We start from the raw sequence: 23,622 nt of genomic DNA, 5'->3' as shown, positions 1-23,622 counted from the left end.
AGTCAAATGGAGAGGTGCCCCTAAGCTATAAAATTAGCAAATCCGTGACTGAAGAAACCCATCTGGGCCTTTTCTTCTTTGCTAAATCCTTTGGAATTTATCCTGCTTCCATTAGGATTACACTTAGAATAAGCTTTGCCCCTGGACTTGGGAGTTGGGTTTGGGCCTGCAAATTCTTTAGAGACCCTGGCCTGGAACCCCAATCTTTAGGGGTCTCCTTTGAACCCCAATGCATTCCCCTCACAGATTAATCTCTCCCTTCCGAGCCCAGAAGAGTCAGGCCCAATTCTGAAGACCATAAAGATAAAACAGAACTCAACCCAAACTTGAACCCTTTGCGGAAGCCAGTGGACATATCAAATATGCGCCAGTTTCTAGGCCAAGGACTAGGATACAAAGGAAGGGGAAAACAATCCCCGATCGCGCTCAAGCTCAGAATCTAAAACCTAAAGGGGGGACACGCGAACAGCTTGTGGTCAAACAAGATGCAGACAGAATGAACTGGGGCAGTCTCAGAAAGTGTGACGCCACAGAGCTGCCATTATGGGAGTGGGTGGGCCCGAAATGTTTTCTGATCATAAAGGGTGTGGCTTGGCTTTGATAACAACCACCACCAGGAGCGGAACGCAATGGCGGACACTGCCCTGGTACCTGTGACAAAAGAAAGGGCGGGGAACGTATGACGTAAAACGAGTGCGCCATGACGCCCGGGCAACGCGCGCCTTAGCGTCTGCAGAGCGCCTTCCCCTCACTCCCTTCTCCTCCGCCCCTCGCTGCCGTCGCAGAATGATGACGCGATCCCGGAAGTGGCGCTCTAGAAGGGGATAATAAAGAGCGCGGCGACCGCGGGGGGATGGAGTTTGGGGCTGTCTCTCTATAGAGTCTCCTCCTTCCCGTGTCCGGGAGCTGAGCCGAGCCTTTTCTGAAAGAAGAGCAGGCCGTCATGGGAGGTGGAGATCTGGTGAGTGAAGGGAGTCCGAGGCAGGCTGGGCGGGGAAGGGCGTGGGGGTCTTGGTAACCATAGTAACGGAGGAATGCTGGGGCTGAGGGAAGGGCGATGACCTTGGCTTCTTCTGCACATCATCCCCGAGGATCTGAGGCCTAACCCCAGCTGCAGCGAGCAGAAAAGAGAGAAAGGAAGGAAGGCAGAGACGGATCCTGAGGCTGTTTGGCGCTTATATTAAGCGCTTACTGTGTGCCAGGCAGTTTATTAATCGGGGCTCCAGAGAAGGGTAAAAGTCTTCCCGGCTCTCCGGGAGGACCCAGTCTGATGGGGGGAGGGGCGGTAGCATGCAAACATCTACTACGAACTAGGGACTACTTCGTGGAGAATGGATGACTGTGAAAAAGCCTGGAAGTTAAAGGGAGGGGGAGCCCGGGGCGGGAGAGGAGAGTAATAGAGCACCCTCCCATCTTTGGTGGAAGGCGAGCAGTCTCCGGGAGTCTGAAGTGGTGACATTAAGGGGAAATGGACAGCCTGAGGCCCGAGCCCCCGGCTCCAGCCGTTGTTGTCCGTCCCCTTCCCCTGTTCCCTTTTCTCTGGCGGCAGCTCCTTTTGATCCCTCCTTCACATATCTACCGAATGCACCTTCTGTAGGTACACATCTTTGGCCAAATACAGCCTAGGTTTCTTAGCTTAGCTTTAAAATACTAGAGCCCCAATTTTCTGCCCCTGGTTTTTATTTCCCACCGTGCATCCTAAATTCTAGCCACACCTTACTTCTCACCCTTTATCTTATTAACCCCCCACACTCTCCTTTATCTCTTCTTTTTTTCTTGGCCCTAGTACTCTTTCTCATGTTTTTCTCTAAATGTTATTTACTGATTGACCCCCCCCCTGCAAATATGGAACATTCTTTTTAAACCCCAATCATCATTTAAGACATACCTTAAATTCTGCTTTCTTTTTAAAGGCTTGCTTGATCCTTCTAGTTGAAATTGATCTTCCAAGTCAGCAGATATTTGTTAAAACTATTGTTCTGCATATATTAGATTGCTTGACATCTAGGGGAGGGGATGGGGGAAGGAGGGGAAAGTCTGAAACACAGGCTATGCAAGGGTCACTGTTGAAAAATTATCTGTGCATATGTTTTGAAAACAAAAAGCTTTAAAAATTTAAAAAAATAATAAATGGACATCACCAAGTCAGATCCCAGAAGAGAATACTTTCAGAGTCTGGGGTAGACACTGCTGAAGAATTCTTTTATTCTCTAAGAAGCTTCAGTATTATATTGTTCAGACTATGAAGTTATTATAGTATCATCTGCAGGACCAGAAGTGCACCTAGATAGAATTGCTGGAACCACAAAAAAACCATGAGCTAGATATTTCCCTAGAAAATAGAAGTAAAAGTTACATCAATCCAGATCCACCTATTTTATTTCTGGTCAGGGAGTTGGAAGAATATCTGTTTTCTAGTCTTGGCCCATGAGAGCGTGCATGCTATGGTTAGTATAAATGTCACAGGGCTTTGGATTGAAATGACTTTGCAGAAATCATGGCTGGAGAGTTTCAAATAGAAAAATCACAGAACAAATGAAACATATTACCAATTGAGCTTTATAATAGAGTTTAGGTAGTTAAAGCAGCAGGATTAAGGGTTTAAAGTTGATTGGTTAAATTCTTCAAGAAAATATGAATGGATTTCAATCACAAAAGAAATAAGATGGAGATCAGTTTATCAAGTTCTATAAAGGTCTTGCCACATAGCAGGAAAAATTGTATGGCAATAAAATATAGACTTATAAGCTTATTAAAGAGCTGGGAAACAGAGTTTTGTGAAGTTCAAGGATAAGAAAGTTACTAAGTTTAGGGAACATGGCAGGCTTTATTGCGGTATTTGAGTTGGGCTTGAAAAGGTGAGTTTTAAGAAGTGATTGATATTTGTGGAAAGGGAGAGAAAAGAATGGAAATATAAGGGGTGGCTAGTACTTGCTGGCTAATAGTCATCAGCTATGTGCTAGGAAGTAGAGACTGTTCACCTGCTTGATCCTTACTTATATTGTCTTAGCTTCCTTGCCAGAGACTTGAGAGATTGTGTTATACCGAGCAGAATATAAAATATGTGGTGTTATTGAAGAGTCAGAAAGGAAGCCTTGAAAGCTAAGCTTAGTCCAGTACAAATACAAACCGATTTTCCTTTGTAAGTTGTATATATTACAAAGCCTGCTTGCTAGTTTGGATATTTGTAAGAAGGTCTTTTCTTGGACCTAATACTTTACATTTTTAATGTACTCACTGATTTGTCTTGTTTGCTTTGTAAACCCCACATAGGGTATCATGCCCTTACCTACAGATGCTTTTTATTATTATTAAAGCCTTTTATTTTCAAAACATATACATAGATAATTTTCAACATTCACCCTTGCAAAATCTTGTGCAACTTTTTTTCCCTCCCTTCCCCTCGCCCCCTTCCCAGAGGGCAAGTAATCCAATATATGTTAAACATGTCCAGTTCTTCTATACCTATTTCCACATTTATCATGCTATACAAGAAAAATCAGATCAAAAAGGAAAAAAATGAAAAAGAAAAAATGCAAGCAAACAACAACAAAAAGAGTGAGAATGTTATGTTGTGATCCACATTCAGTTCCCACAGTCCTCTCTCTGGGTGTAGATGGCTCTCTTCATCACAAGATCATTGGAATTGGTTTGAATTATCTCATTGTTGAAGAGAGCCACGTCCATCAGAATTGATCGTCATATAATCTTATTGTTGTTGTGTACAATGATCTCCTGGTTTCCTACAGATACTCTTAAAAATATTTTTTTCCTTTTGCACCTCTGAACCCTCCCAACATAGTTTGAGGTTTACTGGCTAGATTTCTTTCTTAAGGACCATGTCTTAAACCAAAACCAATCTGATTCTCTTTGGCCATCTATAGCTATTAAGCCAAACCCATTTTGGTCATTGTTTGGATCCCTATACACTGATGAATGTAAATAGCAAACATTTCTTCTTAGGCCAGAAACCCTGAGGATCTTCCCCCTCCCAGATTTATTTGTTTATTTAGATTTTTTTATTGAGAGGGGAACTAGGTGAAAAAGGAGATTCTTTGCCTCTATTGCTACTGAATGAGTATGGCTTCAGTCAAACAGAGACCTGTTGAAGACCTAAAAGGCCAAAATCTCCCGTTTCATGCAGAGCTTTCTGCAGTTTTGACTTATATTTTCCCACTGGGCCCAGAAGGCTCTGGAGGAGCATCACTTCTCTGATGTCTTGGTCCTCATGGAGAAGGAAGAAGGACAAAACATCAATCACCATCTCTGTTTGCTTTGAATTTTAACTATTTGTAAAAGGTTTTAAATATGTTCCCCATGGGAAAAGATTGTCTTATTTATCTTTGTAGCATTCTGGTACTTGTTGCATATAGTTTGTACTTAAGAAATATTTGTTGAATTGAGTAGGATTTTTAGATCTCTGTCTTAAACCATGTAAGTTCTTGATGGCAGCCCCAGAAGGATTCTGTCTGTCCTTGAACTTTGTGTCCCTATCCAACACTCTGCAGATAAGTTGGAGGGGCAATCTTTATTTTTCTAAGACTATCAGAAAGTCATGCCCTTGCCTTTTTGCTATCTCCTATTGTATGAAGATTTGAAGCTGGAGAGGACTGTACCCAGCAAGCATTATGGGCTGGGACTGGCTGAGAGCAGATACTGTTAAGGCAAAACCAAAAACAATCCTGATCCTCAAGGAGCATCTGTTTTATGTTAGAAAACATCATGCGAATAAAAAGTCACCTGCAGAATAGAAAATAAATTTAGAGGGGAAGATTCGACACTAAGAAAGGCTTCCTGCAGAAAGTGGAATTTGTGCTGAGTCCTGAAGAACTAGGGAGATGAGGATTTCAGGCGTAGGGGGGCAGGAAATTGACTTACATGTGAGGAACAGCAAGCAGTCTTTTCATGAAAAGGTTAACTATCATATGAGAAACCTGGGAAGGCAAGGAGGTCACAGGCTGTGAAGAGCTTTAACTGGCAAACAGAAGAGTATATTTGATTGCTGATGATAATAGGGAACTACTGGAAGTTACTGAGAAAGGGTTAGTGGGATCATGCTCAGATCTATTCTAAGCAAAACTCACTTGAACAGCCATATGAAAGGTGGACCAAAATGGGAAAAAGACTTGAATCAGACTTGAGATCTTGAGGAGAGTTTTGGGGAAAAGATAATGAATTCTGTTTTAGACATGAAACTGAGACATTTGAAAAAATCTAATAAGAAGTTTGAAATTGGGAATTAAAGCGCAGATATATAAATGTGGAAATCCTTTGCGTAGAAGTAATAAATATCTGACTGTTCTTTCTGTTCTCTTCCCTTTTGACTCCATAGAATCTGAAGAAGAGCTGGCATCCACAGACCCTCCGAAATGTGGAAAAAGTGTGGAAGGCAGAGCAGAAACATGAGGCAGAACGGAAAAAGATTGAGGAGCTGCAGAGAGAGCTTCGGGAAGAGAGGGCAAGGGAGGAGATGCAGCGCTATGCAGAGGATGTGGGAGCTGTCAAGTGAGTGTTGGAACTTAGCTGAGAACTTTGGAACCAGGGTCTTCTGGTAGGGGTCCAATTCCTATATATTATTTTCATCCCATATGTTTTTCTTTCTTATATGTTGCATACATATTTGTACATATGCATACAATAGGTATACAACTTACATATTTCTACTGTTAATTTGCATTTTGGGAATGTAGATTCTTTTTTTAATGAACAAAAATTTTTTCCCCCATTTAATTAAAAAACAAACCAAAACCCCCTTTTTAAAAATTAATTTATGTTTAACACACATTGCTTTATGAATCATATTAGGAGAGAAAAATCAGAACCAAAGGGAAACGACACGAGAGAGAAAAAGAAAACAGAAAAAAAGAAATCAATATAATATGTGTTGATTTGCATTCAATCTTCATAGTTCTTTTTCTGGAAACAGATGACATAGTCTATCCAAAGTCTGTTGGGATTGTCCTGGACAAAACTGCTTGAAATAAATTTGTACAGTTTAGCCAGACAAATTCCTGAATTGGTAATGTCCAAAAAATATAGATCACATTTTGTATCTTGAAGCCATCACTTCTAATATGCTTTATCACTTGTCTTTTGGAATTGTGGTTAGTCATTGTACAGATCAGAGTATTTAAGTCTTTTAAAATTATTTAAAGTCTTTATGGTATTGTTATTACTATATAATTTGTTCTAGTTCTTCAGGAAAGTCTCCCAAATTTCTCTGACTTTGTCTCTTTTATTATTTCTTTTTTTTTTTTTTCTTTCCTGAGGCTGGGGTTAAGTGACTTGCCTAGGGTCACACAACTAGGAAGTGTTAAGTGTCTGAGACCAGATTTGAACTTTGGTCCTCCTGAATTCAAGGCTAGTGCTCTATCTACTGCTCCACCTAGCTGCCCCTATTTTTATATATATGAGTCTTTTCCCTCTTTCTAAAAAGATTAGAGTATGAACTTAGTATGATAATCCTCAATTTAAAAATATAGTTTAGAAACTTTTGGAGCACATTCTAAATTGCTTTCCCAATCACAAGGGCATAGAACATGAGGAGGTCATGTTACTGGTTCCAGGTTTTACCTGAGGCAAATCAGCAAACTGTTTATGTCATGTTTTTTCCCCATTTGCTCTACAGAAGGCTTTTAATTGTTTATTAATAGATGGCATTTTTTATTTAATACAAGTGCTTACTATGTGCTAGGTACTGAAGAGATAAAAACAAGAGTAAAACAGACCCAAATTCAAGCTGAGAATTCTAGTCAGGGAAAGCATGTGCCTAGATAAGTAATTTCAGGACTAGAGGTAGAGGCCATCAGCAAAGGCCTCTTTTGGGAGCAGGCACATAGGCTGAGCCTTGAAGGAGATAGAGATTTAAAGAGGTGGAGGTAAGAATAAAACATTACAGATAGAGGGAATAGCCTGTGCAAAACCATGGACACAGGAAATAAGAGCATCATGTACCAAGTACAGTAAGTTAGTCAGATTGGTTGCCCCTGATAATGTATGTAAGGGAGAATGATTTGAAATCAGTCTGAAAAAAGAGGTGAAATACTTGAAATGCCATGCTGAGAATTCACATTTTAATCCTAGAGGCAATAGGGAACCACTGAAGCTTCTTGAGCAAGAGAGTGACATGATTTCATGAAAAATGTCTTTTGAGATCATAGCTATACTTGGAAGAGATCTTAGAGGCCATTTAGTCTACTATCCTCATTTTTCAGATGAGAAAACTGAGTCTCATAGGAGTTTAAATGACTTGTCTATTGACAATAGACAACAGAGGTAGTAAATATTAGAGGTGTGATTTGAACTCAGGTCTTCTGACTCAGGTCCAGTGCTGTTTCTACTGCTTCGTGGGGTTGACATTTTTGAAATACAGGAAAGACATAGTAAATCAAAATGATGGGTAAGGGAGAAAAACTAAAAACTGAAATATAAATGGGTTGCTCATAATTTAAGTCCTCCAAATAAAAGTTCTCAATAGGCATATTTATGTCAAAAAGTGTATAGTGAACATTAATAGATTTTTTACATACAGTAAGTATTGGATCTAGAAGTCAAAGGCACATCTTGATTTTCTGAACCCTTTGAAAAAGCTACTTATTTTATCTTATATTCCTCTAAATATCTTCTAAAACTTGCAGAAGAAAGTATTTTTAAAGAAGTTTTTAGCAAACTACTTTTATCTGTATTATCTTCAGTTGGAAATAATGGATGACTAATCAATAAAGCAATTTAGAATATGCTCCAAAAGTTCCTAAACTATATTTTTTAAATGAGGAATACCATACCAAGTTCATACTCTAAAAAAAAAGATTAAAGAAAGAGGAGAAAGACTTATATATATAAAGATTTCCTATGTAAATGAGATTTCTGGAATTGAATGTTTTATAAGATTACTTAAAAATGCTAATTTTCTCTCCACTTACTCTGACCCCAGTAATAGGGAAAAGGTGATGATCTTTTATTTACTCCATGACCTTTAATCATAGAGCCATAAAATAGTCTGTATTCTCTGTTTTTTGTGCCGACTGGGTCTTTTTTGTATTCTTTGGCTCAAGAAGGCAGAGTCTTTGTCCATCAGCTTTACTTGTATGGTATTATGAACACTTAATAAAGTGACAATTCATTTAAAGACGGTCAGTCATCATATCCCCCCCATATATAAAGTTCATCTCTCAATATAAGCAGAGTGGTTAGCATCGTTATCATCATCTTTGTTTTGATTATAATTTTATTTTTGGTGATGAGACAATTTTTCCTTCTAAGACTATATCAAATTACAGAAAACAGTAAAGGCAATGATCTGTCCTTATTTCCCTCGACTTGACTGTTGAATTTGATTTTTCCCATAGCACACCATTAAAAAAATACCATCTCCCTTCCTTATCTTTCAGTCATCTGTTTCCTTTTCTGACCCTTCTTTAAGGATGGATGTTCCCTTAAAGTCTTTTGGACATTTAGGGTTGGCTGTTTTGCTGTCACCTCAAATTCAGCATGTTTAAAATCAAATCATGAATCTACCTTCAAGACTTGCAGTTTATCAATGGCATTACCATTCTCACAATCTTGGGTTTTTTGTTTATTACTGCCCTTCATTCATTTTCTCTATTCAGTTTCCACATTTTGCTTTTCCTTCAAAAGATTCTATCTGCTTAAATCTTGACACTTCTGAGTACCTTCTTTAGCTACTCTTGACCCTCTCTGAACTCTCCCTCCTTTGAATTCCTGAAGCACTTAAAGTCTGTACCAAATTATTTAGTGTAGTTCTCTATGTGTTAATCAGAGGAGCTTCTTGATTGAGAACTGCTCTTGACAATTGCTATGGGAGTTCATTCCTGGCACTACAGAAAATGCATTACACTGAGAGTCACAAGACTTGAGTTTGGACTTCAGCTTGGAGTTTAATTGAAGAAAGCCATCACTAGAAAGTGATGTTTTTTTTTTCTTTTTAGCACATCAGTTTGTACATCATCTCATAAGATCTTAGATTAAGAATTGGGAAGGACCTTGGAAGCCACTGAGACCAACTCTCATTCTACGATGAGAAAAATGAAGCTCAGAGAGAAGCTCTGAGATCTGTAGGTCACACAGGCAGTAAAATGTTTGAGGCAGGTTTGAACTGAGGCCTTCCTGATTTCATACCTAGTGTACTACTTACCTCAACACATCACTAGCTGCTTCTGCTTAGGTCTCCTAGGCTTCAGGGAGGCTGTTATATTGACAGAAGCAATAAACCACACCTCAGTGGGATCCTAAATCTTTAGAAATATTGTAATATTTATCTTTCTTTGTTCTCTAAGGTTATTCTGAATAACAAATGCTATAATGAAAGTGAAATACCTTGTAGGCATAAAGGATTTTTTGCTTAAGCTATTATGCATTTTTACAAATTAGTAGGTATCTAAACTTTCTTTGATCACATGGAAAGTGATCTATTGAAAGAATTTCTGAGAATTTTTTTGATAATTGTGGGTTTTTTCCCCTCTTGGAATCAGAAAAAAAGAAGAAAAACTAGACTGGATGTATCAGGGCCCTGGTGGCATGGTGAACCGTGATGAGTACCTGATGGGACGTCCCATTGACAAATATGTTTTTGAGAAGATGGAAGAAAAAGAAGCAGGTTGTTCATCTGAGACAGGACTTCTGCCAGGCTCTATCTTTGCCCCCTCTGGTGCCAATTCTCTACTTGACATGGCCAGCAAAATACGGGAGGACCCACTTTTCATCATTCGGTATTAGCTTGGGTTGGGAAGGGAGGCTTAATTCACTGAGACTTTAAGAAGCTTTGCTAAACTGAATTTAGTAGATTCTCTTTGTTTTGATATCTCCTTAGCTGCTTTTCTTTTTGAATGAATTTGTTCATATCTAAGACTGGGTATCCAGGTGCTAGGAAAGTCCAGTTAAGGGATTTTCTTTGAGTTGACCAGACTTGAAGATACTGACAAATTTCATAGTTTGACCCGATTTGTTTTCCTGATCTCAGTCACTTTGTTGTAAATGTGGTTTCAAGCTCAGACTAAAGGAAAACTGGCAACCTCCAAAGGATTTAGGGCTTGGGGTAAGAGAAATGGATGAGCAGAGAAGTTCACTCCTAGATTAACTATTGAAGCCAAGGTGAAGAAAGTGTTGCTATCTTTACTAGATTATAGATTGTTCATGTCCAACAGAACTACTGACCCATTGTGTGTCCTCTGAATGCTAGGTTCCTCTAGCCTGCAGACAGGAGAGGAATAAACTAGACCCTGGGACTTTTGTGCTGCTCATATCTCACTCTATTGCTAGGGAAATGTAGAAAATGTGGTTCTTAGTCATCTCTACTGATAGTATAGACTTGATTTCTTTATAGGAAATTTGCTTTAAATTCCTTAAAGATTTCCCCACTTATTTTAGCTAAAGGGTAGGAAGAGCAGAGCCTTCCAATTCAGCATTAACAGATCAATTTGCCTGATCAATTTCTAAGATAATTTTAAGCATTGAGTTCTTATAGGAGGCAGGAAAATGAGTTGATTGTTAGCAGGAAAGAGGAGAACCAAAACCTTCTAAAGATAATGACATCTAAAGCTTTGGGAAGGTCTCTGATTTTAGCCCTGCCATAATGATTTCTATAGGGGAGTTGAATGGATTTGTGTATCCAAAAAAAAAAAAAACCAAAACATTTAGAGAATCATTTAATCCCCTTTGAAAAAAGATATATCTCTAATTTTTATTTTTATAATTTGCTTTCAGAAAGAAGGAAGAAGAGAAAAAGAGAGAAGTCTTGAATAATCCAGTGAAAATGAAGAAAATTAAAGAATTGGTAAGTATTGCATATTATAAGGATCCCAAAACTAGAATTCTCAATCAATTAACAAATATTTATTAAGGGCCTTCTCTGTGTCAGTCATTATACGAGACTCTAGGGATACAGAAACTTAAATGAAATATTCTTTACTTGTTAACAGATTATGTTCTAATGGGAGAGGCAGAGATATAACAAGGACATATAAGTATAGACAGAATAAATATGAGAATATCAGCAAATGATTAAATACAAGAATTTGGAAGGCAGCTAAGTGGTATAGTGGATGAAGTACTGGACCTCCTGGAGTCAGGAAGTCCTGAATTCAAATCCAGCCTCAAATACTTAATATTTTTGTGATTCTGGGAAAGTCATTTAATCCTGATTTCAGGCCTTTAAAAAAAATGAGAAGATCATTTTGGCTGGGTTACAGCATATTTAATGAAAAAATATACCCTATTCTTACTTTTGACAGAAGATTTATGATCTAGATCTGGAGAAGACCTCAGAGGTCTCCTAGTTCAATCCCTTTAAATGTTTCTTTGTTATAGAAAATAAATATCTTTCAGTGGCTATATTTTTTCTTTTATTTTTTATTACAGCTTTTTATTTACAAGACATATGCATGGGTAATTTTTCAGCACTGATAATTGCAAAACCTTTTGTTCCAACTTTTCTCCTCCTTCCCTCCACCCCGCCCCCCAGATGGCAGCTAGTCCCATCCATGTTAAATATGTTAAATCCAATATATGTATACATATTTATACAGTTATCTTGCTATACAAGAAAAATTGGATTTAGAAATAAGATAAAAATAACCTGAGAAGGAAAACAAAAATGCAAGCAGACAATAACAGGAGGAGTGGAAATGCTATATGTTGTGGTCCACACTCATTTTCCATAATCCTCTCTCTGGGTGTAGCTAGTTTTCTTCATTACTGAACAAATTGGAACTGATTTGGATCATCTCATTGTTGAAGATTTTTATTTTTTATTAAATACCTTGCAATTCACCAAAACCTACAAACTTCAACAGTCACAACAAGCCTACTATAGTACCATCCTCAAAATGGTAAAGCCATCTGAATGATCTCTACTGATACTGCATGCTTTTATTTCAGTTGTTTGACATTATTTAAAAGGAAAGCCGGGTGTGTGCTTTGACTTTAATAAATTCATTGTATTTTTATGAGATTTTTTTTTTTTTTTTTTTTTGGTGTGTGTGTGTGAGTACATTTTTAGTGAAACTTGATTCTTATTTTTGGTTGGGGGGAGGGAAGGACTTTGTGGCATAATTTCCTTGGTATAAGATGGAGCCTAGATTTTACTGTGCTTTCCAGCTTCTCATGCTGAGTCTTTGTTTTGTTTTGGTTTGGTTTGGTTTTTTCCCCTGCAGATCAAAGCCTTTAGCTGAATTTTTTGACAGTACAGTCAACCCTCTTCCACTTCCAGTGCTACCTAGCCTCAGGCAGAATCAGACAGAATTGGAAATTTGCAAGGCATTGTTGCATCTAATCTAACCTTAACTGAAAAAATTCCTAGGTTGTCCAGTCTCTGTTGGAAACCTTCCATGGAGGGGGAATCTTGTAACCTCTTAGGTTGCCTGTTCCATTATTGGGCTTCTTTCATTTTTAGGGAATTATCCTCACATCCAGCCTAAATTGGCTTCTTTGCTACTTCCACCTATTGTTCCTTGTCCTGCCCTTCGGGACCAACTAAATGGAACAAGTTGGCTCCCTCCTGCATGTGATAGCCTTTATTTCTTGTAGTTAGGTCCCTCTTAAGGTAGGTCAAAAATGAAATGCTTTTTTTGACTGCGACATTGCACTGCTGATTCATATTGAACATGCAGTCCACTAACTCTCCCATCTCCCAGCTTTATTCAGAATAGTAACATCTATCAGTGTCTCCCCCATCTTGTACTTATGAGGCAGCATTAGGAGAGCATTGAGCTAAGATTCAGAAAATCTGGTTCTATTCCCATGACTCTGGGTAAGTTGCAGACTTCCACAGACTCAGCTTCCTCATTTTGAGTTTTTGTTTTTTGGGTTTTTTTTTTGTTGTTGTTTTGTTTTTTTTTTTGTTTTTTTGTTTTTTGTTTTTTGTTTTTTGAGGCAGTTGAGGTTAAGTGACTTGCCCAGTAAATGTGTGAGGCTGGATTTGAACTAAGGGTCTCCTGACTCCATGGCTGATACTCTAGCCACTGCAGCTCCCAGCTGCCCAGAGTTTCTTCATCTTATAAAATGTCATTTGCTACTATTGACTTAGGAAAGATGTATTTGTAAAACATTTTATAAATTGGAGCTCTTTCTCCACTGATGTCCAGCTCTGATGCCTCATTGTGCTATGGAGGCACACTACAGGCTGTACAACAAGGGGAAGCATACTGCCTATGGCTGACCCTACTAGACTGAAAAGGCTTTGAGGATGAACTTTTTTTTTTTTTTTTTTTTTTATATATATATATATTTTATAATATTATCCCTTGTATTCATTTTTCCAAATTACCCCCCTTCCCTCTATTCCCTCCCCCCGACGACAGGCAATCCCATACATTTTACATGTGTTACAATATAGTCTAGGTACAATACATGTGTGTGAATATCATTTTCTTGTTGCACAATAAACATTAGAATCCGAAGGTACATGCAACCTGGGCAGACAGATATTAGTGCTAACAATTTACATTCCCCTCCCAGTGTTTCTTCTCTGGGTGTAGCTACCTCTGTCCATCATTGATCAACTGGAAGTGAGTTGGATCTTCTTTATGTTGAAGATTTCCACTTCCATCAGAATACAGAGGATGAACTTTTAAGTCCCCTCCTTTTTTTTGAGGTCCAGTTTAGTTGAATTTCATTACCAGGTTGGCCACAGAATATGATGAATTTTTTTGCTATAGTATCATTTAAAGAGTATTTGGTAATTGAAGGTTTACTGTTCTTATCTGATGAGAACCCACTCTGTTGAATAGCAGTAATAACTCTTAAATGAAGGTAGCATGTTCTTGGTTTAAAATGGAAACTTCTAAAAAACACAAAACTTTGATAATGTTCCATCTTGCTGTCAGTTACAAAGCTATGCATTTAATAGAATAAAGGCAAGAACATTTTTCGTCCTTCTAAAAGTCTCGCATAGGCTCAGCACATAGTAGATACTTTATAAATGTTTTATTGGTTCTCTTGATAGTTTGGTGCCTATTCCCCTACATGGCATATTGCCTGAGCTTGGGGTGAGGGAAAAAAGATTCCATGGGAGGGAGTCAGGAATAAAAAGGTAGAGCAAAGTCATCATTGTGTTTTGTGAATTTTCTAGTTGCAAATGAGCCTGGAAAAGAAGGAGAAGAAGAAGAAGAAGGAAAAGAAAAAAAAACATAAGAAGCACAAGCATCGAAGTTCCAGCAGTGATCGCTCTGGCAGTGAGGAAGAGCGGAGCCATGGAAGGTGCATGGAAGGGTGTTTGGTGCCCCCTTAGGTCATATGTCACTGTGTAGCATGCTGGGCCTGGAGAGGTTGACTTGGTCTTAGCGGTCTTATGTCAGAAAAAACATCTCATTATCTGACTCGAGATCTTTCAGCTTCTGGTTCTTACAGGATAGAAATGGATTTGTCAGGCTTTGTTCTTTTAACTAGACTGATCCAGTCATTAAAAAAATTTTTATTCTGACATTAGATGTCAAATAGAATGGCTGTTTGCATATACTTAGTATAGGAAAAGAAAATTGTACATGAAACTGTACATATGCTATTTTTACTTTTAAGTATATGATACAATCACCCTGTAGCTTTCAAAGCTGTTTTACTTATCTGACCTTATTTCTGTTCTTTTCTTTCCATTTATCCATCCATTCTTGCCCACTCTGTCTCTCTTCCCCATAAGAATAGCAGCAGGCACCTCTGCCTCTGACTCACTGTCAGCCTCCAGAATAGCAGCACAAGGTTGGAAGAAAGAGCTCCAGTGGGGGTTGGGGCTGTCGAGATAGGCCCACGATTTTTCACAGGAAAAACAAGATTGCACTGATGCATCTTCCCAGCCAAGAAAACCCAAATAGGGAAACACACTCCCAAGTAATAAAGGGGAGGTGGGAAGGCCGTGGAGGGGGCAGGAAGTGTGTTTGAGCACTTGAGATTAAACTGCTTTCTATATCTCCTCCCTCACACAGTTGTTTGTATTCTTTTTTTATCTTTAAATTTCTTCTTAGGTCTCAAAAGAAGATGGCAAGTCCTCCTCCTGCTTTACCCAAAATTCCAGGTTATGGCTTACAGGTAGGTACCTGCGCTCCCCCCCATAGTGGTGCCAGTATGCTGTTTTGTTCAAGTGGCATTGCGCATTTTTTAGCATCTGACACTTATGAAAGATAATGATACTTAAATATTCAGGGCAGTTGCCCTTGAGGAGCAACTGTTTCTTTCTCCATCATATACTTCTGTCTCTTGAGAGAAAAGGATAGCCTCATGAATTACATGCTATGTCAAGGCTATGATTTGAGGTTCCTCATTTCTCATTATTCTCTGCATTCCTTGCCCTAGATCTGGATAGGAGAGAGTTAAGAAGGGAAGTAATTTGGTTAAGTGGATAATATTTGAGGGTTGCTTTTAAGGTAATGTTACTCCTATATTCATATGGCTATACCTTCCTTGAACATAGTACTGTAAAGATAAGATGATATGCTCTTGATATCTCCTTTTGTGACATTGGTGGTCATTCCTTCCTCAGGATCATTGGACTCTTAAAATGCAGGTGTCTAAATAGCTCTTCTGCTTTATATTCTCTGTAGATTAAAGACACTGACCATGATCGGAGACTACCAGCACCTTTGGCTGTTGAAGTTGGGGGAGCACACAGGGTCAAGAATTATTCTAGATCACGAAGCCCCTCCCATTCACCTTCAAAACACCCCAGCAGGAAAGGCATGTGGGATGCTGAGACTCACAGGAGGTCACGGTCCCCTAAACATAGTAGACAGTAAGTGTGTCAATTAATGGGGAAATAACTCTAGGAAGGATGCTCAAGTGAATCGCTACAGAACACTTGATTTCAGTTAGCAGTATCTATATGTCTTATTGTTTCCCCTGCACTTTGATAGATGCTTGTCTCTTAGATACTATTTTTGTTACATTTAACTTTCCTTCTTGCCTATGGATGTAGAAATTGGAGAAACCATTAATTTATAGGTACATACTGTGTTCCATATACTTTGAAGGTTGGGTTAAATGGTATCTTTTATCATCTCCTATATATTCCCTGTAGCTTTCTCTTTAAGACATTGTCCTTCCTTCTTCCTGTCTCTTCTCTCCCTGAGTGACTCCCCCTTTTCCCCCCAGCAGCTGTTATGCATTATAACTGTTCTCCCAAGGGTTTCAGACACATGAAGTTAGGCCCCTTTGCTAAAAAAAACTTTTTCCTTGATTACAGGCACAATTCCAAAGTAAACAGGAAAGAAAGAGGCCGAACTAAGAGCCCTTCCCCAAAAAAGGAAGGGTATCAAAGGCGACATGCTTCAGGTTATACCAGGTAAGTGGAGTGCCTAATAGGGTAGCTCCAAAATCTTGAGGTGTAAATCCAGAAGTAGCATAGGCTAGGCTAGAAAGATTTTATCTTATTTAATATATTTTTTCCCTGGAAAGTCATTTTATGCCTTTTTTTTTTCTTTCTGCTATCTCCAATAACTTATGCCCCATAGAGATATTCGTGGCCAAACTTTTTTTTTTTTTTTTTTTTTTTAAAGAAATTTTGTACCTTGAAATACTAGCCAAAAATCAATGAAAATGTGATGCCAGAAAAGTAGAGTCATAAAACAGATTTTATTACTTTGTAGAAGAGTGTAGATATCATCTGATGCATTATCATGAGGAAGGATAATTGAAGATCCTGGGGGTCCCTAGACCAAAAGAAAGTCTTTGCCCTGAGAGGAGAAGTAGAGTCGCAGGATGTAATATAGAAACTTAAATAAATTCAAGGCAGTTTGGAAATGAAGGGACAACTACTGACTAGAAGAATCAGGGAATACTTCCTGTAGAATATAGCATCTGAGGTGAGAATTAAAAATTAAATTAAAAAATTAAAATAAAAAGAAATTAAAAATTCTATGAAGCAGAGATAGGAGGAAGTTCATTCTGGGCATGGGGAACAGCCTGTACAAAGCACAAGAGAGAGGAGCTGTATTTTTGCATATGATCTATCAAATAGCTAATGGGCAAGTATGGCTTCAGTCAGTTGGTTAAACATTTGTTAAATTTTTATGTGCCAGGCTACAAAGAAAAAAAGTAAACAGTCCCTGCTTTCAATAAATTTGCATTCTCTTTTGGGGGAAACATCATATACACATTTTAGTATGTACATGAATTGATAACTTGTGTGTTGTCTGAATGTAATTGGGATACTAATGGAGTTTAAGTAAGGAGGGCCTCGTGAGGGATGATACTTCATTGTAAGGATTCTAAGAGGCAGAAGTGTGGGGGAAGTTCAGCACCAGAATGGTGAACAGCACCTACAAATGGGTAAAGGATGGGAGATGGGACTTGGTCCAAGGAAATGCTCACTTAGCTGAACCATAAGATATGTGAAGGGGAATAATGTAGGTAATGCAAGAGGGGTAACTTTGAGTTGAGTTGAGATCCTTTAAATGCCAAACAGGAATTTTAATTTGATGCTGGAAGTAATAGGAAACCCTGGGAGTTTGAGCAGTGGAGTGGTTGATCAGGCTTGAGAAGTATCATTTTGGCAGCTTTGTGACAGATGAATTAGAGAGGCTGAAGGCAGAAAATCTCATATTGAACTATTAGAGATTTAGTCAAGAGGGGATGAGGACCCATCCTTAAGATAAGAATGCTGTAGTGTTTAACACCAGGGAAGTTAGGGTGAGTGGCAAATTTAAGGGAAAAATAACATTTTTTTAAGGAAAAGGAATTTAAGGAAAAAAAACAACTGTTGAGTTTGAGAGACTTGTGCAACATTCAGTTCAAGATATTCATTAGATATTTGGTGATGCAGGATTGGAGCTCAGCAGAGAGATTATACTAATAATATAATTTGGGGAATTATCATCTGCATAACAGTAACAAATAAACCTGTAAGAGAAGTCTATCATTTAAGGGACATAAGAAAGAAGAGGACCTCATATATAACCCAGAGATAAGAGCTACTGTTGGGTGGGGAGGGATAGGAGGAGGGCATGGATGAAGATCCATCAGAGGAAACCGAGTTTGAGGCAGAAAGGAGGGAAGAGGGATTATGAAAGAATAAGACTCACTGTGTCATCTAGATAGTCAACAGGGTCACAGGAAGGACTGAGAAGAGTCTGTTTTGTCAAATAGGAAATCATAGGAAAACTTGGAGTGATGATGTACAGAGTGCATGAGGGATGGACTAATGGGAAATTATTTGGGAAAAGTTGACTGGTTTAGATTGTGAGACTTCTAATCCTAAAATAACGTTTGTATTCCATGCTAGAGGCAATTGGGAGTCATATTTCTTGAGCAAGGCGGTGATATACTCACACTGGTATTTAGAAATAATTATTTTGATAGCTGGATGGAGGTAAGGGGGTGGGACAGTGGGAAGAAACAAGAAATCCAATTAGGAGGCTATTGAAGTAGTCTGTGGTTGTGGATAAGGGCCTGAAAAGCTCTTGGCAACTGATGGCATCTAGGATGAAGAATCAAGGATGACTCTGAAGTATTGAACCTGAATGACTTAGAATGATGTATTCTCTAAAATGGGACTATTTAAATAATGTGTTTCCTCTTCTGTTAATCTGGGCAATCTTTATTTTTGTAAGTATTCCTCCATTTCACTTAGGTTATTAAATTTATTGACATATAGTTGGGCAAAATAACTTCTAATTATTGCTCTAATTTCCTCTTCATTGGTGGAAAGTTCTCCCTTTTCATTTTTGAGACTAACAATTTGATTTTCTTTTTTCTTTTTCTTTTTTTTTTTTTTGATTTTTGCTGAGGCAATGGGGTTAAGTGACTTGCCCAGAGTCACACAGCTAGTAAGTGTCTGAGATCAGATTTGAACTCCGGTCCTCCTGACTTCAGGGCTGGTGCTTTATACACTGCGCCACCTAGCTGCCCCTTCTTTCCTTTTTCTAATCAAATTAAAGGTTTATCTTTTTTTTTTTTTTTTTTTTTTTTTTTTTTTCACAAAACCAACTCTTATTTTTATTTATTAATTCAATAGTTTTCTTTCAGTTTTATGAATCTCCCTTTTTATTTTCAGAATTTCAAATTTGGTATTTAATTAGGGAGTTTAAATTTGTTCTTTTTCTAGCTTTTTTAGTTGTAAGCCCAGTTCATTGATCTTCACTTTCTCTATGCAAGTAAGCATCTAGAGATATAAAATTTCCCCTAATAACTGTTTTGCCTGCATCCTACAAATTTGGTATGTTGTCACAATGATGTATTCTCAATAGAAAAAGGGAAGTTTATGGGAGAGGCAGGTGTAGAGAGGAAAACATTTCATAACTGTCTCTTGTGTTTATATCACTCAGACCATCTTGGGAGCTGTGGAGAGTTAGAAATATTCTTGGAAACCTTCCTAAATGTAATTGGAGTTTACACCTTTGCCGTTTGTGAAGTTCTAGTAAAAGACTCAGGAGGACTTGTTTGTTGGCCTTCTTTTAACTATTCTGTGGGATATGTATTTGGCATCATTAAAAAAGGTAGATGACAGATAGTCTTTTCAACTCCAATGATTCTGTGAGTGTATTTTTTTTTTCCTCAGACAAATGAAGATCACTTCAGTTCAAAACTTAAATTTTAATTATAGCAACTCTGAGAACTAGATAGAAGAAATAAAAGTGATTTACCTAAGGTGTGACACAGTAAGTGATAGAACTGAAACTAGAATCCAGGACCACTGACTTTAAGCCTGGTGTTCTTTCTCTACTGTCCAAAGTATAAATAAATCTTTTCCTTGTAATACTAGATTATTGAAACTCTAGACTTTATTAAACAGAGTATTTGATCTCTCTGAGATAGCTTTTCTTCTTTGCTTCTCTCCTGCCTCTTCCCCAAACAATTGGGGTTAAGTGACTTGCTCAGGGTCATACAGCTAGTAAGCATTAAGTGTCTGAGGCCAGATTTGAATTCAGGTCCTCCTGACTCCAGGCCAGTGCTGTATTCACTGCACTATCTAGCCTGCCCTATTTTCCAATTTGCTTCTTGAGAATACTAGAAAGAATAGTCTGTGATTTGGAAGGTATAATGATAGGGATAACTGTCATTTTCATAAGGAATTAAGTTGAAATCCACAAGCCACTGTGATTTCTAAGTTAGTTCTAAATAGTGTCTTGTCTCCAGATTCTCAACCATTTTCAGACTTACTTTGTGGCTAAAAACAAAATCAATTTTGAGAAGTTCATTTATTCAGCAAATACTTGTGTGTTTAATATGTCCAAGCACTATGCTAACCACTACATTATGACTGTGATCGTGGGATCTATTGATTATTGATGTGTCTCAGGGACTAAAAATCTTTTTTTCGATTCTGGATGGTCAAGGGTGCTATGCTTTCTAGATCCTCATCATTGGCTTTCTTATACTAGGGACTTTGTGAGGGAGAAAAAGAAGTGTCAAACAAGCTGAGTCTGAGGTGATAACTAAGAGAACCCACTGCTTATATGAACCTGGCTTTTTCTTCCATATATGAGATTGTTCGTTCCCAGCTGGGAAAAGGTAGATCTGGCGGGGTTTATGTTCACAGAAAACTCTCAGTAGAGGAACTAGAGCGAAAACGGCAAGAAATGATGGAGAATGCCAGGTGGCGGGAGGAAGAGAGGCTGAACATCCTCAAGAGGCATGAAAAGGAAGATGAAAGAGAGCGAAAGTTGGAGAAATTGGACTCTCGGGATGGGAAATTCATCCAGTAAGTAAACTTGTTCCCAGTTCTGTCCCCTGCCAGACTATTGGGGCATAGTTCTTGTAATGGGGGGAGTAGAGGGGAGCTCTGTCATGGCTCTTAGAGAAAGCTTCATTTCCTGGTTCTCAGCTTCCAGACCACAGTTGGTAAAGGTCCAGTGTTTAGCCAGATAGTGGAATGTTTTTGATTTTGTTGTGGACAGAAGATAGGATTCCAAAAAGATAGGTTTCTAAAGAAAGCATTGACACTTTAGCCCTCATTTTAAATTTGGGGATTTCTTGGCTTAGGAATCTTTCTAGGGGGCCTTTATTTGCCTTGCTACAGTAGATAAATTTTCTCTTATGGATACTTGTAGGAAGAAAAAAAAATTGCTTCCCCCAATATTATGTAGTTCCAGATGGAATGTTGAAAGTTATGTGTGGGCTTTTTAAAAAGTCTGTTTAATTTATAGTAGCCAGAATTTTGTTTCTTATCATGACCCAGTTGGAGAATTGGTCATTTAGAAAGGATGTTTTTTGACTTTTCTCTTTCAACTCCTCCACAGCCAGTTGAAGTTAGAAAGTACGTCTACCTCCTCCTTAGAGGATAGGGTCAAGCGCAACATCTATTCCCTGCAGAGAACTTCAGCTGCTTTGGAAAAGAACTTCATGAAGAGATGAAGCTCACGTGGTTCTTATGCTGATTATCCTGAGTTTTCCAAGGAAGCTACTGGCTCCTTAAAGAATTCTCTTTAAAAGAGTTGAGAGGACTTCCAGGGATGTCAGATGGCCACTGCTCAGTCATTCTACTCTAGTCATTTTTGAGAACAGCTAATGTCCCTCACAAAATAGGGAGGAGGCCCTATTGTATACAGTATCAAGTCAGTTCCCTGCTGCCTCCTTTAGTGTATATGACAGAGTTGGGGTTTTGCAATTTTCTTAAGAGGTGCCTATCTTTGTTTCAGTGCTTCTAGAGATTCCTGCCAGTTTGTATTGCTATTCATGGTCCTGACAATGGTCCTGTAATTTACTCTGAGTCTGCCTTTTCCATCAGATCCATTCCCTTTCTATAGAGACTGAACTTTTAAAACAAATCTCTCACCCTTTAAAAATCACTCTTGGACTTTTTCAGCTAAGTAGCAAATCAAAAGATAGAATCAGTATTCCTGATTTCTGTTACAAAATGTCTTGAAAGTTAATTTTAGACATATCAGTGCCAAATTGGGAAGAGCCAAAGAAAGAAAAAGGGAATTCAGGAAGGAAATCCCAAAAGGTGGAGAAACAGTACTTAAAAGCACCAAATGAACTGTTATGTTAAAGTATTTGGTCTTTAATTTATAGCAGTTTAGTGTTTATATGTACAAATGTATAATTTTTAATAGTTCTTTTTAAAGTTATTTTTGTCTAAACATCCTGTTTGAGAAATGACTTTTGATATATCATTACATATTGAACAGTGGATACCAAATAATCCTGTCACACAGGGCAGCTTTCTTTTCTGTGTAGCTGGGATGGTTTAACCACTTTTCATAGCGCCTTAACCCATTTATAGACGGATTACTTTGTGTCTCTGGATGTGATTTTATGGTTCCAGAGATACAACCAAACTGCCAACATGCGTCTTGGCTTTTAAAAGAAAATAAAATAGAAATTGTGGTTTGTTTGTTTTTTTAAATTTCGTGTTCCCTTTATGGTGTTGGCACATTGTTGGTGTTGTTTAAACATTGTTTAAACTTTGCTGTCAGCTAAGAAAATACAGTGAAACTTAAAGGTAAAAATGAATTACTTCCCCATGTCTTTTTCCCTCTTATCTTTTGACCAGTGTATTTCAAGTGTCAGTAAAATAACATAGAATTAAGAGTTGGAAAGATTTAAATGTCATCTGGTCTGCCTGCCCCACCTCCTCATTGTACAAATGAGGCCCATAGTGGTGGTAAGTGGCAAGAATGGACACTGGAACCTTAACTTTCTGATTCCACATCTAGTACTATGTCAGAGTCTAAAGGTTTTCCAAGGCATTTTTCATCCAAAGCAGGAATTTTCCTTTACTTTTATCCTGATGGCTGAATTAAGTTCAATTTATTTATACACTGGCTATAACAACTATCTTCTAGAGAAAATGGATTAAGATATATGTTCTTCCTTTGTATCTGAACACAATCATAGAATTTTAATTTCATCCATCTTCGTGTCCTAAGTTTAGGGACAGAATTTCATATTGCCCTCTCATGCTAGGAATTTTAAGCATCATTATTATTTATTTATATACATAATTTCAACCATTAACTCTTAGTACAGCTTTTATTAATTGAAAAACTGCAAAAAGACCTTTGGGACGCTGTATCTTAACCTGTAGCATTTAAGAGGGAACAGGGATAGTTCTTAGCAACCTAAGCATCTTGGTTTTGAAATCGGTAATTAATGCTTCTAACTTAGCCGAATCATCAATTATGTAGGTTCAGTATGGTCAGTTAACCTCAGTCAAATCTGAGACCTGTGAAAAACTCTTAGCTTACAAAGGACAATGTGTCCCACTGCGTCCAAAGCCATCGCCAGTCGTCCTGATCTCTATCTGGCCACTGGACCCTATTGGCTCTGGAGGAGAAAGTGAGACTTTATACAGCCTGTCATAAGCAGCACCTCCCTGATGGCATGGCCCTGTTAGAGAAGGAAGGAAAACGAGGTTCAGTAAGGAGATTCTTCCATTGTGATGAGTACGCAACCCATGGCATGACCCGTTCATTTTAAGTAAAGAGACCTGATGCAGTCAACCTGAGGATGACTGACTTATTCTTTGAAGCTTAAGGTCCCTCCACTCACCGCTTTAGCGGGAGATGTAAGGGACGCCAGGTGGGTGGATGCTGGACCCATTCATAAAACCCAGAGTTCCCGGTCTTCTCTTCTCATTGGCTCTGGGGTAAAGGGGCGTGCCCTAGGGCGGAGCACGCCCTACGTCCAGGGGAGTGGGACAATCCATGCTTGGATACAGCAGGGGGAGATTTCCCTCAG

General features: G+C 38.4%; 1 protein-coding gene across 1 annotated transcript; it reads left to right on the top strand.

Moving 5' to 3' along the window:
* The first annotated feature begins 807 nt into the window (after positions 1-807).
* On the top strand, positions 808-22,288 carry CWC25 (CWC25 spliceosome associated protein homolog). The gene is made up of 10 exons (XM_074261344.1): positions 808-961; positions 5,333-5,505; positions 9,492-9,728; positions 10,723-10,792; positions 14,087-14,214; positions 14,973-15,036; positions 15,549-15,736; positions 16,187-16,285; positions 20,480-20,641; positions 21,180-22,288. Exons 1-10 carry the CDS (start codon positions 944-946, stop codon positions 21,292-21,294), a joined length of 1,254 nt encoding a protein of 417 aa, XP_074117445.1. The 5' UTR covers positions 808-943; the 3' UTR covers positions 21,295-22,288.
* The last annotated feature ends 1,334 nt before the right edge of the window (positions 22,289-23,622 follow it).

Source organism: Sminthopsis crassicaudata, chromosome 4, assembly GCF_048593235.1.
Source record: "Sminthopsis crassicaudata isolate SCR6 chromosome 4, ASM4859323v1, whole genome shotgun sequence".
In the NCBI taxonomy this organism is placed as follows: domain Eukaryota; kingdom Metazoa; phylum Chordata; class Mammalia; order Dasyuromorphia; family Dasyuridae; genus Sminthopsis; species Sminthopsis crassicaudata.
This window is presented reverse-complemented; position numbering and strand designations above follow the sequence as displayed.